Source organism: Balearica regulorum, chromosome 4 (assembly GCF_011004875.1).
Source record: "Balearica regulorum gibbericeps isolate bBalReg1 chromosome 4, bBalReg1.pri, whole genome shotgun sequence".
NCBI classification, from domain to species: domain Eukaryota; kingdom Metazoa; phylum Chordata; class Aves; order Gruiformes; family Gruidae; genus Balearica; species Balearica regulorum.
Window position 1 is genome coordinate 5,066,569 of NC_046187.1, and position 16,917 is coordinate 5,083,485.

General features: G+C 37.5%; 1 protein-coding gene across 2 annotated transcripts in view; it reads left to right on the plus strand.

Annotated features, from left to right (window-relative positions):
- Positions 1 to 16,917, plus strand: part of LOC104639378 (bifunctional heparan sulfate N-deacetylase/N-sulfotransferase 3) — a 68,955-nt gene that overhangs the window by 35,278 nt on the left and 16,760 nt on the right. For both annotated transcript variants that reach the window (XM_075751027.1, XM_075751026.1), the window contains exons 6-7: positions 2,456 to 2,584; positions 15,579 to 15,761. In XM_075751027.1, coding sequence (XP_075607142.1) covers positions 2,456 to 2,584; positions 15,579 to 15,761 — 312 coding nt within the window. The remainder of the gene's footprint in view (positions 1 to 2,455; positions 2,585 to 15,578; positions 15,762 to 16,917) is intronic.

Here is a 16,917-nt window from a genome sequence, read left to right on the forward strand (position 1 = left end):
CTGTTAACTGTTCTAGTCCTACTGTTAATACTGGTTCAGAGATCTTGAGGAAAAAGTCTACTTTGCATCTTTTAACAGAATATTATGGGTTAGATTTTTTAGCAGGTTTTAAATTTGCATAGTACCATTAATTGCAAAAGAGTTTTGCCAGTTTATGCCATCTGAGAATCTGGATCTTGGTGCATAAATATTTCTTTTTTCTTCCTTTTGAATGAGTTGCCCTCATTTGCTTCCTGCCATACAGAAATGTGAACTGTGCTTTGCACTGTGGCTTAACCCCACAGCTAGGCTTTGGGCCCAGGCAATCAGGCTGGATGCAGGGCAAACACTCAGAAGGCTGGAGGCAAGGAAGAGACACACACACCACACCTCCCTCCAGGCGATGAAACTGCTCTGTTGAGGCAGCCACAAGTCAAATCACACAATTTTTCTGTATTACATAATTCACAGCGTTGTTCACTGACAGCAGTGTTTGCCAAAAGGGGTTATACACAACTGACATGGAAGGCGTTACGCTAATACCATCTGGTCACTGGGGCGTAGGCTATTCCTGAATCACATATTGGCATTATTATCCGAGAAGTTTCAAAACAGCTTTGCAAAATACTCAAGTTCTTGAGTAACTTTCTTTTTATTAGCACATAGGAGAGCAGTGAATGGGAAGGATCCTAGTGTGTGTGCTCTGTTATACCTCTGGCCGCAACAAGCAGTTTTGGAGGGTCAAGTGGCTTAGCTCGAGACTGCCACTTAGCTTATAACAGAATTCTGGTATTGTCCTCGAGTTACCATGGATGCCACTTTTCTAAGCAAAATAATAATATTTCAAATTTTTGATCCATTTTTGGGTGAAGCAAACTAGAACGATCTCCAGACATTCAGGAAAAAAGTTGACACCATATGGATTTGAGCTACAGTTTGTTCTCCTCAAAGCAATAGCTGCATGTAAAATAATGGGCTCATGGATATGTGCAGGGGGGTGTGAAGCATTTGAGGGAGACTGATTGACTCTCAGAATCTCCAAAAATCTCTTTCATAAATTTTTGTAAAAACATGTCATTTGAAGACACATAGTGAGATTTAACACAAGGACAGTGGGGCCAAAAATCTATTTCCAAGAACAGTCGTATAAAACCACCTGTTCTGGGAGTCTCAAGCTTTCAGTTCTCCAGGGCAAATGCATTAATATTTTACATCTGCAGGCTTATAGTGATGAATACATTCAGTAATAAAATCATTGTGTAAGATTTGCCAGAGCATTTCCCATCCAGTACAGCTTCATTCCCTGCCTCTGTGAAGAATTGTTCTCATATTTCATCTGTGAAATCCAAAGGTTTTTAAAAAGTATACGCGAGTTTATAGCAAACAGACAAATTCCATACATTTTCTTGACAACACAGAATTTACGACCTGTGGTCACAGTATCCTGTACATTACAAAAAAGTTGTTGAGAAATGAAACTACAAGAAATAAAGAGTATCTACAAAACCACAGTCTACGTCAAGTAAGGGGTTTGTATGCTTTAAAAGTTTAAGCTATCATATGATATAGCATATATATAACACATAATGTTCTAAATTGGACTAAAATGTTTAAGAACAATCCCAGTTTGAGAATTATACATGAGCATCAATACTCAGCTGTTGATTTTCCGTAAAAGATCGACATAATTGAAATACTCTCCAGCAAATGGTTTTCTGAAGTTGATAGAAAATATTTTGAAGTTCTACGGGAAAACGTAACTGAATTTATTAGTTCTTCCTATTCAAAAGATTTGTTGTTTGCATGTTTTTAAAAATACTTTTGTTTATGCTACTTTTTATTGCAACTGGTCTTGGAAAACTAGCACAGCTGAATGAGAAGCAAATCTTTTACAATGTGAGCATTATTGGCAAAATTAATCATGTGTCAGTGTAGAATTATTATTGGTGGTGATGCCTAAGAAAAAAAATACTTTCAAATTCTAGTTTAAATTTACAACAAAGCCATCATTCAAATAAAAAGTGCAACTGATTAATACAATATAGATTGATAGTATTTCAGATTATTTTAAAATTATTTTAAAATTTTAGAAAACTTTGATGACCAGACTTCAAATACTTGGTGTTAGGATCAGGTGTTACAAACAAAATTAGTTTGAGGAGGTTGCTGAATTCTAACTTACTGATTGAGATCAATCTCCAGTTTCAAACAAAATGTGATGAATTTTTGAATGTTATGATTGCATTGATAATAAAAATGTTGTTTCTTTCAGTAAGCACTATTTATTGATCTGCCAATGTATTCATTCAACTAGATCATTATTGACTTCTGGCAAAAATCTACCCAGCAATTATCACAAAGGAATATTATCAGTTATGTGTTACTTATCTGGCATTTATTATCTCATTAAAAGTATAAACATTTTTGTTTTGTGAATTTCTCTTGAATTTTTTTTTTTTTTGGTAAATTAATTCAGGTGCTTCCTAGGCAAACTTGTGGCTTATTCACCCACACAATTTTCTATAAAGAGTATCCTGGAGGCCCAAAGGAACTAGACAAAAGTATTCAAGGAGGAGAGTTGTTCTTCACAGTGGTTCTCAATCCAGTAAGTACAGTGTAATTTTGAAATGTTTTTAAAAAATTATTTAAAGGAGAAGTTACTGAATGCTTCAAGTCTTATCAGCTGGGTCTCCTGAATAGTAATGATTTTTCACAGTGAGCTCTTTTGCTTTTTTAGTTAATTAAGATCTAATATTATGTATGTTCTGTTAGTTGTACAAAGATAATCTCCACTTTTTTTTGAGAACTGTTTTGTTAGTAATGCAGTAGTAGCAACCTCTCTTCTTGTTCTTTACTTTTGCATGAAATAAGAACCCTGAGATTTAATTTTTAACAGAATTCAGGCGTTAAGAACTGGTATTACTATGAGACGTGTACCTCAGGTGAAGTCCATTTTCCTGCTCTGCCAAATTCATAATCAGAAATGTTGAGAACACTCTTTGATACGAGAAAGTTGCAAGCATGGAGCGCTTGCACTTAAATCTGTTTTGCGAATTTTCAGTTGCTGATTCATAATAGCTTCAAAGAAAAGATCCAAGTAAATGAACCACATAGTTAATACATCTGCTTAACCTTTCATTTATCTTTAATGGAAGAATAAACAACAAACGGGGCTATGAAACTACAGAATACTGACAGAAGAGAACAGTATAGTACTTCAAAATGGCATGAGATTAGGTCAGTTGCATCAAAACTGACCTTTTAGACAAGCTTTTAGGTGAGGTTTTCATCTGAAGTCCAAATGAAACATATAAGTAAATTTTACCAGGTTTATAAAAATGTAATCACGAGGACTCGTTTTTTCAGAACACCAAAGGGAACAAAACATATTTCCACTCAAATATTTTGGAATAATAGCCTAAATATTTTTGTGCCCTTTGTGTCCAAAGGAAAAAAGCTGCTGTCTTCAGCATTTTATATGCAGGTCTGTTTTTCAAGCCTCACATTCTTCCAGGCTATAATTCTGGTTCTTTGAGAGCAGTTACTGTATTTTGTTCTCCTTTTTCATGTTCACATAGCAGAATTAGGAAATAAAAACTTCACTTCCTCAGCACACACGTGGTCTCCCTTCTAGAGGATGGCAGTAGTCCCAGTCCTGACTTCAATGATACATATAATTTCAGGCACAGCATGTTAACAGAGTGAGACCTGTGGATGGAGGGTATTGGTACCATAGCAATGCTTTGGCAATATATGGATTTTAATTAAGAGTTACTAGCTTAACAAATGAGACTTAGAGCAATACATATAGTAACAACATTTTGAGTCAGGACAGACTGTATTCCATATTGAAACACAACCACAACTTAGCTAAAAGCTGTTTTACTGTCTTAAAACAGTAGGGAAACAGCAGAATTTAATATGGTTGCTCAAGGCATAAGCCTTTCAAATTAAAAGAATGAAGAGAATGGAGGGAAGACAAGATAAGCAGTGAAACAATCATGATTTTTGGTATTAATCATAGAATTTTGATCATGCCTGCCTAACATCCTTGAATGTGAGTACAGTAATGTCTTTTTTTATATTACAATTGTATCTTTGATTTATGCATTGGAATGTAGACTGTATGATCACCTAATTCTGAGAAATATGAGATCCCAAATACAATACAGGCTAAAAGAATAGAAGTTAAATGCACTATTTTCAAAATACAACTGCAAATTAATATCAGACCAAAATTAGCCCAAGACAAGTTGTTGCAATCCTTTTAAGGAATGCCTTTGAAAAGATGATGTGTCTGGTTTTAAATATCTGGTATAAACAGTTTCTAAAGTTCTAAGCATTAGCCTGGCATGTAATCAATTTAAAGATTAGGTTTGCATTTGTGTTTTTTAAGTATTACATGTATTTATACCATAATTTGCAAGTCAGAGTTGGGTAAAGATTAGGCATTAAAATGAAAACTAAGTAGCTTTAGGAATTTTTCTAATTATGAAGTGGCATTTTGGATTTCATAAGCTTTCCTGTGTTCATTAAAATGCTAGGATTTCTTAATGTGAAACACTGCTTTTCACAATATGCAAAAATTCCATTATGAGGCATTTTCTAAACCTTATTTTTCACTGATGCAAAACTATGAAGAAGAAACATTACCTAGGAATCATTACAGTGTCAGCTAAATAATATTCTCAACAATGAGTACTTACATATTTAGTTTCCAAAAATGGAAAATGTGGGTGTAAATTAAATGTAAATCTTAACAAAGACCTTCATTACATTTCCTGGTTTAATTTGGATAACTGATCTTAAGTAAATATAGTTTCTAAGTGTAAGTTACTGGGCCTGGGGCTTTTGAAACTGAGTACCCAACACTGAAATAAATGCCCCTAAGAATAAAGCCCAAAATTTCTCTGTGGCTTGGCTGTGTAATGGTAGCTATTCACAAGAGAGTCTCTGCTTCCTTATAGTATGCTAGATCAACCACAATCTGTGGAATAAACCACAAAAAACACATAACCATATGTGCATCTGTAAGCTTTTGACATGAGAACCAGTATGATTGCCCTGTTCCCCGGGCATTGTACAGTCTGAAGTCCTGCAGGTAAGAAAAGCATGAGGAAATCCTGCTCTGCAAATGATCTCTGCTAGTTATATTTTATATGGGAGCTAAAAGTTAGTTTGCTGGAGTAGCTAATCTTGTGGTTGGCAAGCTGTATTTATGTGGTATCCCCACACTGCTGGTTCGATTGCGATCTGATGGTGGCTGTAAAGTGATCTTGACAGCTATGCCCGTTGTGTTCATAAGGCATCTAGAATGCTGAAGTGCCACCAAGCTGAAAAAGAGCCTAAGTAGTAATATAACACGCTATCTATTCTTCCAATAATATTTTGTGTGTTTGTCTTCTGTTAAAGATCTTGCTGACTTCAGCAGCCCTTAGGCAAGATCATACTATATCAGGAACTTGCACAACATGTTTTACAGAACTAAAAAAAAAGCCTTCAGCAGCCCTGTATTATTGGTATACTGGCATTATTTTCCCCATATTATCAGTTGAATAATTGACTTAGAGGGAGGTTGTATGACTTGCACTAATTTAGCCAGGGAATTCTGTGGCAAAGCCGCATTGTAGAAGTCTTTAGTGATGAGTATCTTATCCAGTCAGACAGCTCTGTCTTTGTTTTATTATTTCACATTTTTACTATTCTTCCTAGCACTGTACTGACTTTAAAACATTTTGGCAAATATTTTTCCTGATAAACTTGTTAGAATCTTCAGTGCCTTCAGGTTCATCTATCTCTGACTGCAATATTCAGTGAAGTTCTAGGATTAATAAAACAAATTTCTGTTTAACGTCTCTTAGAATGAAATTGTGCTAGTCTCCTAAATATGTCTTGTAAATGATGAAGTGAGCAATTAGATTTTGAACAATATATAATGATGAGGTAGGTATAGACACTGCCACCAACTGTATCATTTCTTCTCAGGTTTGCTAGTAAATCTCTCTCAATACTGACAATAATCTATCAATACTTCTGAAAATAATTAGACCTAAGAACCAAGCCAAACTAAATGTAGCTGAACTGAAGATGCTTTTATAAAAACTACTTGAATATTTCTTTCTGTCTGCCACTGTATATTCTTCCTCATCTGCAACTAGGAACATAAATACATATTGCTTCTTTATGAAAATATGTCTGTACTAGTTACCTATCTGTGCCATAGCCATTGTTTCTGTAGGTTGTTTGATGTGGGACATGTGCAATAAAATAAGCTAAGAACTGAGACCAGAACAGTTCAAAAAGCACTGATAGAATAAACTTTTCAGAGACCTAAATTACGAATGAGCTTCTTTTAGCTAGCACATGTGTTGCAATGGATTTAAGTACCAAAAATTTGATTAACTGAGTACCTAAGGCTGCCTATTGCAAAATTGTTTGATATAAAACAGTACTATTCAATCGTTAACAGGAACTTAACAAATCTGTCTGTCTTGGTGAATAGCTATACATGTTACAATAATAGATAAACATAAAGGCTATACACCCTTCATCTTTCCAGGAAAAGTAAAAATTTTGACCGGAACAGGATTCTGCTAAGGACAGCAGTGCATTTTCTCTAATGATGTGCATGTTCTCCCATGAGAGCAGCTATTAGAGATGAGCTATGAGAGCAGCTATTAGAGATGAGCTATTAGAGCAGCTATTGTCAGATGAACGCTTGAAATTCACTCACCTGTCCCGCAGGGCCGATGGAGGCTGCAGAGTAAGAGGCAAACATGTTGAACAGCTCTTGTTCTCCTTGAGGCTGCTTGGCCAGCAACCTAAGTTGACACAAATGGTGTGTTAGCTTACTCTGTGCTACACGGACAATAGGAAAATGAGTTCACTGGTCTATGAAATAACTTGCCTATAGTTAAGCCAATTTTAAAAGGCATTATTGTTATATCCCGGTAACAGAAAAGAAAGGTTCCTATCTGTGAGTTTATATATTTGGATTCCATTGAACGTAATGTGGATCTGCACATTTTGCACAGCAAAGTCAGTGGGATTTTTCCTGTTTCCTTCCCATTGTTGTTCCTGTTAGTGGGATAATATGTAGGTATATCCATGTTCCTTATTCTTTAAGGCATTGACACACTGTGGAATGAGTCGAGTTGAAAATAATGCAGACAGTTGTGTAGTGAAGTTGTGGAAATCCATGATGCAAGTTCATCCAGAACACTCTGCAGACTCAGTCTTATGTGCAAAACTGGAAGCAGTTGACTGAAGAGGACTATGAAGGACTGAGACTCCAATTTGAAGATAAATCAAAATTATCAAGATTTATTATATTCAAAAAGAGATGAAAAACAGAAACAGCTATGCAATTACGTGAAGAACCTAGGCAATGAACTCCTGTTACCTGTCTCGAAACATAAAACCAGAGGATAGTAAATTAAACGAGGGTAAGAATTTTAATGAGGATCGTATCAGGATCTTCCTCCAGGGTAGTGTTTTTGACTTGAAGAACTTATCACGATTTGAAATACAGAATTAAATTTGATTGGATTTTCATGCCTGTAGTAGTTGGTAAGACATAAATTCCATATAAACTTGCATGGTTTATGTAACCCTTGAAAGCAGGGAAGACTTTCGTAAAGGATTGTTTTTCACGCATCTCCCAGCTGTAGATTATCCTGTACTTCCCTCATACGTATCTCTGCCATCTGCTTCTGTAGACAGCATGCGGCACTAGATAAACAGGCCAAACACAGGACAGACCTGCTAGCTTTATTCTTTCTTTTTATATGGAAAAGCTTACTGCTTTTCTAAGTGCAAAGTTTCAACAGCAAAAGTAAAATTCATGAAGCAGATCAACAATATGAAATGGAGTATATCTCATCTGCTTTCTACCAGTTCTTTAGATTTTATTCCTAAAGTTTATTCCAATTTGTTAATCTGTTTGGTTTAGGTTTCAAATGATGATGTGGAAGGTATATTTTGATTCTAAAATCCAAGTGATCTAGTAAACCCAATTTTTCTTTAAAAAAAGACTGCAACTTTGATGAGACACATGGTCTAAAACAGTATTGTATGCTTCTCCTTTTCCAGTAGCCTCAGTAAAAGTTCAGGTGTCTCAGTTTAACTTTGTAGAAGACACACACAACCCAGTCCTAAAATATCCTTTGAACTATGGAAGATACAGATCGGGAGCTTTGCTATCCTACAAGATGAATGTTTAAGGGAAAACAACAGTTCATAAAAATCTATACCTTTCTGCCCCCCAAGAAAACAAACAGAACAGAATACAGTAATTGCATTACATGCACTCCCTTACAAACTACTGTGTGTCTGCAGATCTAAAGAAAAAGGAAAATGCCCTGTGGAGAGGAATTTGGTGAAAGCCTTCAAATGGTTGACAGCCCAACAATGAAACTAATGTGTAGCCAGCTGTGTTCTCCGTATAGTTTACAGCAGTACTGATCGAGAGGGAAGACTGTTAATGGTTTAGGCCCTGTGTCTGATTGACCTTAAAATAATTGTAATCTTTGTATGCATTCAGTTCTAAGTATTATGTTCCTCTAATTTTTACCTCTCCCAAGTTACAGTGAGTAGAGTTGTTATTAAGCTAATTGACTTGCAGCAAGGGAGAAATTATCTCCTTTCGCACTGAAAATGAGAGGATTTATATGAGCATCAGCAAAACCTACTGTATCTTAATGTGACCCTGAACAAGATGAATCGTTGGGCTTTGGGACTTCAGAAAAAAATACAAAACCAAAGACATTCAGGCTCAAATCTTCCCTTCCTGTCTGTCCCACTTTGCACAACCTCGTATTTAATCGTACTGAGAGGCAGGAGAGATGACAAATGTTGAGAAGTGCACTGATGTGTAGGTACCTCTCTGAGCTCTGATGTGTGGGGCTCATTGCCAGCATCCCACAGTAGCACCGTTGGCAGCATAGCCTGGGCTCTCCGGTGGGCTGGTCCAGTTCGGCAGGCTTGGCCACTTCACGGGTGAGTGCGAAAGGCAACAGTTTCATCTCTTACCTGTCCTCTCACACTCATTTTAGGAACTCTCGGGAACTCCAACAATAGTTTGGGGAGTTGCCGTGAATTGGGGCAGGGCGGAAGTCAGTGTTGCCTAGCATTTTGGTTCACTGCAAAATGCAAGTATTCCTTGCCTTCCAATTTGTTCTTCAAAGCCCACCCATAAAAGCAGAGTCTCCTATTTTCTGCATGGAAGAGACAAAATATAAAAAACCACTAAATGAACAGGCAGCATGGAGAGACTGTGGAACAGATGGGATTAGCTATCTAATCAGAGGTGATTCCTTGTAACTGTGTATGATAAATGCACGGAAATTGTGGGCAATAAGAAAACTTTGCCTTTCTTCAAAATTCTTGAATGGAAAGCCCTCTACAAGTGGTTTACAGCTATTAGTGAAGCACATCTTTTGGACAGTATTGCCATTTGGGAAATTGAGTCACAAGGGTAATGAGCAATTTACAGAGAAAGGCAAAAAAAGTTTGTGCAACAGCTGAAAATATACTCAGGTTTCCTGACTGTTAGATTAATAATTCAGAACTACACCAAATACGTAATTTTGTTTGATTTTATAAATCTTCCCTGGCTCCATTATAGTGGAGACACTGCTATGTAAATCACATGCAACTAGTTGGCTCGCTGTCTTTACAAGTGGCCAGATCCATGGCAGCTGTGAAAGCAGCAGGACGGCCTCAGAACAAAAAAGGGAGCTGCAAGCTGGAATCTCTGGAGTGGAATTGAACACAGCTTTTCTGGTAGGATACAGGTCTAAAAGGAATATCTTTCACAACTGTTAAAAATATATATTCAAGCATAGACTGCAATCTAATTCATGATTCTATCACTTTGTTAGTCTAATGGGGCAAAACCAGCTGTTACTGAGTCTCTGAATACCTGGAACAAAACTCTGCTGAGTAGCATGGAGACAATATCAGCACTGCAAACAGTGTGCACAGTGCCAAATTAATTGGCATATAGGCGTTCGGAGAGTTAGACATACTCTTGTGGCCTGTAAACATTTGTTCAGTAGCGAAAATATCAGCAATATACTAAATTGGTAATGCATCTGCTTCTAGTGCCTAGCAGCGATCACCTAATTAATTGTCAATCATAATTTAACTTCATTTTAAAGTGTTGTGCTTAACTTCATTGAGTTGGGAAGCCTCAATGCTGCCTTTTAATGTTGTTGCAGAGATTGGAGGGTGACACAGTGCCCATGACAAAAGTACCTTGATGACTGGTTTAATAGTGTGAATTTATTCAAGTTGGATTGCCTGCAATAAATTTATATATGGTAAAAAAAAAAAAAGATGTGCCCAGTCCGTAAGAAATGTTTATTACCAATTTTTTCTTACGCCAGCTCTTCTAGTTCCAGATTTAAAATGCCAAAATAATAACAATTCTGTTTAACAGCATCAATGCCACTGCAAGTCTGAGTCCTCCCTCCACTTCCCTGATGCTTGCCAAAGAGAGTACAGCTAACCTCTGGAAAGGATCTTCCCTCTGCTCTTGGGGTGCAGTCCAACCCTGACAGCTTAGTGCAGTGGTCTCCAAAATGAGGTATGTGCACCCCAGGGGTGCCAAGATGATCCATTTGGGTGTGGGAAGAAAATATTGAAACTTCAGTATTAGAAGTATATAATTTATGAATAAATACACATACATTGGAGGTGCATACTCAAAAAATTTTTAGTGATAGGTGTGTGCAATGAAAAAAGTTTGGAGACCACTGGCTTAGTGGACTACTGTTCTACAGGCTTTTTACTGTTGTAGGGGCTTCTGTGCTTAATTTGTATCACTCTGCTGTAGACATGGCCGCTGCTTTTCTTTCCTGCATTACTCCTGTAACTGAAACCAAATCAAAAAGTCCTCCTGATGTGGTACACCACTGAGGAGGTATAAACAGAAAAGGAGTATGAAGAAGAAGAATAGTGAGGTGTAAGTGCAAAATGTTTGTGTAAAATGGAGTTGGAATATGAAGCAAGGTACATTTTGCTTATCAGGATATATGGAAGGGAGTGGGAATATTTGCAGGTTGCAAAAGATACCCACAAAGATACCCACTCTGCTGTTTTCCATCAGAGCAGCTAGTCTTGCTGCAGCTAGTCTTGCTCACCATCAATCATTTCTGTCCCAACATAGAGAAGCTTCATAATTCACCCTTCCAGACCTTCACAGGGAGCTTGGTAAGAGGGGGGGGAAAAAAACCCCCTTTCCAGCTACCCTTGAGTGGTTCTTCTCATCTGTCTTTCCAAAACCAGAGACGCCTTGACTCCAGGGGGAAGAAGCCAGGAACGCAAATATGGCACAGCAGCTGTAAAAGGGACTTCTCATGCTTGGGAAGGAAGGGTAACGTCATTCCTTTGGGATGCAGGCACCTCTGGTTTTGTCAGGAAAACAACAACAGTTATCGAGACTGTAGAAGCTTCGTTAGTAGTGTCCTTGTGGTATAGTTTTAGTAGGTGCAGCATCCTAATACTGTTGATTTTGTAGTGAGCAATATTTTGTAAAATATCCAGCCTGCTAAAGTAACATCCATTGTTAGAAGCTGGGCAACTTGTTGCATTTTTTTCATTTTGTGTAAATTGTTGGTCGAGCATCTATTGTTTTCCGTGTTCTTGATACATAAATTAGATCATGCTGATTCATCTTTTCCTGATACATGTGATTTAATAGCAACAACTCAGTCTCGGTCTCAGCTCTAATTTGTTGACCTAGAAGCTATTGCCTCTAATTGGGATGTGTTGTTGTAGTTAGGAAATAGGTAGCACAGAATGAGCATTCAAAAAGATAAAAGGTGTTTCTCCTGAGTGCTTGTCCTCATTTCTCTACATCTCTGTGGTACTAGTCCGAATCCCAAATAAAATCAGGAATTGGGAAGGAGAGCAAAACAGAAATAGTCCTCTGCCCTTTCATTCTGGGGAAGGAGTAGTGCAGAAATGGTGAGGAGAAGCTGAAAGGAGCAGGTCATACAGGTGTAAGGCTCTGTGAGAAGGCAGAGTAAAGCACCTTTGCTACTCTGATCCAAACATGGGTGGGAGCAAGAAAGGGGCTGCTGCCCAGAGGCCAGATTTAGTCCCAAACCACCATTTTAAAAATTGTCTGCATTCCATCTCAGTCCCCTTGTGAAAGATATTAAATCCTATGGAGAGTGTGCATTGAAGTGCAACCAAGATGATAGTTTGTTTATGAGGAACAGCTAAAAAGGGTGATCCTTCTCGCACCGAGATAAAGAAAACGCTGAGATGCCCTGAAAGAAATTATTTTAGAAGAGGACTGGAAATAATAAAATCAAATAAGCTCTTTTTAACTGAAAGGGAGGCTAAAATGCTTGTTAGAGTAAATATAAATCCATTCACAGCTGCTTCCCTTTTGAAGAAGGAATAAAGAAATATATGAAGCTGTATTTCTATTTTACAGCATTTCCCAGAGGTGCAAGATTATTGAACAAATAGTGTTATTTACTAGATCTAGTCTTCTGAGATGCCCACAAAGGATTCCTTTTATATTTCCTGATCTGTGGTTTTAAGAGAATAAATCTTCAATAACATAGAGTGCTAACTATTAGCTGGCACAGAAAGAGTCATCATTCTCATTAGTTAGTACTTGTTTGAATGAAACAGAATGTGGCACGATAGAACAAAACAAAGCATCATAACTCAATATGGAAGGCAAAAAATAATATTTATGTTTTGTCTTAGTCTGAAACTGCACATCTGCAAATGGAAGGGGAATTGTAAGAGTTTGCGTCCTTCTGCACAGCTTGGTGGGAAAGCGGGGAAGTGGGTAACAACACACCGTCCCCTGCAGCTGCGCCAGTGCCAAGGTGAAAACCCTCCAAATAGCACTTGGATATCATTTTTCTCCTTGTAGCCAGGGAAACTGGAGGATCGGCTTGTACAACTCTCCCTACGCCCTGGCTGCGTAGCAAGCTTGCAGGACCGCCACCTAGAGCAGGAGAGGAGGGCTTGGCGGGTTGGCATCATGTGCCGTAAGCCACCTCTCATAGGGATCCCTGGTGTGCAAAGTGGTCTAGGATCCTTCTCAGAGAAAGGTGAACGTGGCCATTGCAGCATCGCACTCCTGTTAGTTACACAGGCTTAGCCTGCAAAGACCTTTTGCAGCTGAAACCAAGAGTAAGTTTGTTCTCAGGTCAGATCGGGTGAATTAGTCCCTGGATCAGCAATATTTCATTGTTCTGTGAAGCACAGCATTGTAGTTAGCTAGTTTTACACAGGTAGTGGTTTTACTAGGAGTTCATACAGTATCAACAGGAGGGGAAAAACGTTTGTTCAGATTTTCCTGGAAGATAGTCTCAGCTGATCTGTAATATTTTTGATGCATATAGAAATAAAGGAGACCTTTTGTGTGATGTAAATTTGTATATTAGATCACGTATTTGGTTATACTAAGTATGGACTTCTTTACAGGATTTAGTCATTTATGTTTTAATCCAGCATTTGATCATCTTTCTTTTTGTTGTAAATAATTAACCATGAAGTATTTGACATAAAAAAATAACTGTAAAATGGGAACTAAGGTCTCTGATACATTTTTCCCCTTCATTGACACAGTTTCATATGCTGGAAATTATTTATGATGATCTGTCCAATCAATTTTTCAATTTTTCAGCCTCTGCTCTTGACATTCTTAAAATTACAGTGATATTCCCATCAGGGAAAGAATAATACATATTTTCCCCAAACTAGCAATCTTTTCAAGTTCTCTTGCTTTTTCTTCCAGTGCAGTGCTGGAGTTGTTGGCAGGTAAGGAGTTGCCAGGAGCTGAACTGACATTATAAATGTCAGAGGTCAACCCATGTGTGGGAAAGAAGGAGGCTGTCAAGGAAACAAGTTAACCTTCTTTGTGGAAACACTCTGATTGTATCTTTATTGAGAACAACATAGTCCTATGGCTGGTCTGTTCCTGCTTTGAGAACTGAAATAAAAAAGGAGACTTGAAAAGGTTATGCATTTGGAAAAATGCTTATTATTGGTTGCCTAAAAGGGAGGGTTGGGTTGTTGGGTTTTTTTAAATCTCACTCCTATCTGAAAAGAAAGATTGTATCCCCATGATTTATCAGTGTATATCTTCTAACTTTGAGTCAGACAAACTGAAGCCCTCAGCTTACTTTATAAGCCAAGAGGTGTCACCAAATGACACTGTTAATAAAAGACATTTTCTGTGTCCATTCACTGCAAGTACTCTGTAGTGTTACAGCTAGGTGTTCAAAAATAGAAGTTCAATAGCTTTGAATGATTTATATCAAAGGAAGCCAGTGTTTTAAATACCCTGAAACAAAAGAATACATCTGTAGATTAATTTTTTTCATTTTTTTCTTTTTCTTTTTTTCTTAAATTGAAGGCTGGAATTCCTGTACAGAAGATCAAATTCAGTTCCTGAACTAATTTCAGAATTATGGCTGTGATAAGCCTTTTTCCTTTTAAAGTGGCTTACAACAAGTTTTACTTTAAATAGAAATTGCCCATTCATGGCATTAGCACATTGCTTTATAAAAAGAGTCATGTTTCTATTTTTTTAATGGAAATTAGTCTGGAGAATTTATTTTGGGAGAGTTCTGCTATTTTTCAAAAAAAATCCAAAAAATCACTGCTATAGAAGCAAGGGTTTGCAGATTTTAGTGTAAGACAGACTGTTCCATCAGTGAAAAATTTAGTTTGAAAATGGATCATTTTGCAAAACAGAGGTTTCAGTCTTCAGCCCTTCCTCAGTCTCTGAGTGACCATCCTTGCAGCCTGCGTATTCCTGCTCCGGTCATCAGCCCGGTATACGTGCATCCAAACACGCCCTTCCTGTGAGAAACCTTCACAGCAAGCATTGTTTCTATTGGGAGTGTGAGAGTGCATTGGGACCAAGGGACGTCGCAGGGAGGATTTATCTGAGTAGTAATTCCACAGCAAGGTGTTGGAAGAAAAAAATACAAGCAGCCTTACGACCGATGGGATATTGAGCTTTTTTTTTTTTTTCCTTATTTGGGAGTATTTTATGCACACTTCTTTGAAAGTACTCAGTGAGGTTTCAGATTTTTTTGTTGTTTGTTTCTGTGTATGATTCAACTGTCTGTCCAGTGCTTGCAGGATAGCTTTGTAGAAGAGGTGAGCTACTTATCCAGTAAAACTTACAGCTGGAGCAACAAGATTTAAATCGTAGCAACAGAGGTCAGCTGTCCTCCTGGTCTCTGACTTTACTCTTCCACAAAAACACAATTCACCTTTTTAATATTGCATTTGTATTATACTTGATGTATAACTGTGGGTATTGTTTTTGATGTAAATGTTGTACACCCTCAGGGTAGGATTGTATATCCTAGTTCACACAGAGCTTATAGTACCTGTTCCACAATTTTCTTCATTGATTGCACTGAGTTGACTCGAGGAGGAGGATGTAATTCAACAAAGACCAAGGACAGTAAGATCTATGCCAATGTGATCAAAGTCTTGCAGCTCTAAATAAGAGCAAACTGCAAATTAAATTTATACTATCTGGAGTTACACTGCCATCTAGTGATACAAAGAGTCAATGTCCGCTTTCTTTATTTTGTTTTCTAAAGATTAGCATCTTCATGACACACTTGTCTAATTATGGAAACGACCGCCTGGGGTTATACACCTTTGTGAATCTGGCCAACTTTGTTCATACCTGGACAAACCTCAAACTGCAGACTCTTCCTCCGGTTCAGCTGGCTCACAAATATTTTGAACTATTCCCTGAACAAAAGGACCCTCTCTGGCAGGTAGGCAGACTTGCTGATGAAGAGATCAGAAAAAAAATCATCTCGATGGTGGTTTTTGTGAAGTTGTTTCAGTTTCTTGTAGAGAAAAACAGTAATGTTTTTAGATGTACTAGTTAGTTCCATAAAACAGCTTCAGCATACGTGAATGTTTTTCCTGTGACCTAAATCTCCATAGAAAGGTCGTGGAATTAGTATGCATTAAGATGTGTAATTAAAATTATCTTTAATTAATTTTATTTGTGGCTTTATTTGTGGCTTTATTTGCTTTTAGAAATGTGGGAAATGCAGGAAAGGCATGTTGTGTTATTTCTCTTCTCCTTTTGGAACTACCAGGAATGAAGCATTTGACAGACAATACATGTGTGTTTTAGCAATTGGCCATTAAAGAAATGAGCTTTTTTCAAAGTGTGTGAAAGGAAGAGGGTATCCGACAGGAGCATTAAGACCATGGCTACCTTAATGCTAAAACTGACTAGCCAAGTAGAAATACAGCAGATGGATTAGAAAGTTATTCACAAAAGCCTGAGAGCTGCCCAAGCAAGACGTTTACTAGCACTTGATACATTGGTGTTATCAACTCTGCTCCTTGATTATCCCACTGTCATAAGTGAGCAAATTGAAAATATCAGGAATGTGAAGACCTGCTAAGGCTGAAGCCTGCCCTGACCTCGCAGTTGACACGTCTTCAGCCCATCACCCAGCAATAGGAGCAGAGTCCCTAAAGAGAAACTACTGCACCAAGCGGTGAATGCGCTCATGTTCTTTTTGCACTTGCTCAGTGACAGTTCAACCAATTCAGTGGAATGTCTGAGTTCGGTAGGTACGTGTGTCCCTACGGTGATAATATGTATCCCAAATATCATCCTTTTGAGGTGACTTTGTAGAAATATTCTAAGGAACAAGCTTTACTAAATCAAACATAAAAATGTATTTAAGCTTGCTTACTCAAATGTTTTCTAGCATTGGATATTGAATTGCCAGCTTAGAATCTGAGTATGAGATTGCAAGATTGGACTTAAATATAGATCTTGAAAATCATGCTGTTGTTGAATAAAACATTGAATAAGGGAAAAATGTCAAGATTTTTGCATAATGTTAAGAGAGAATGAATTTAAAAAATGGAAATTAGCCTGTAGCCAAATGACTTGAAAAATTA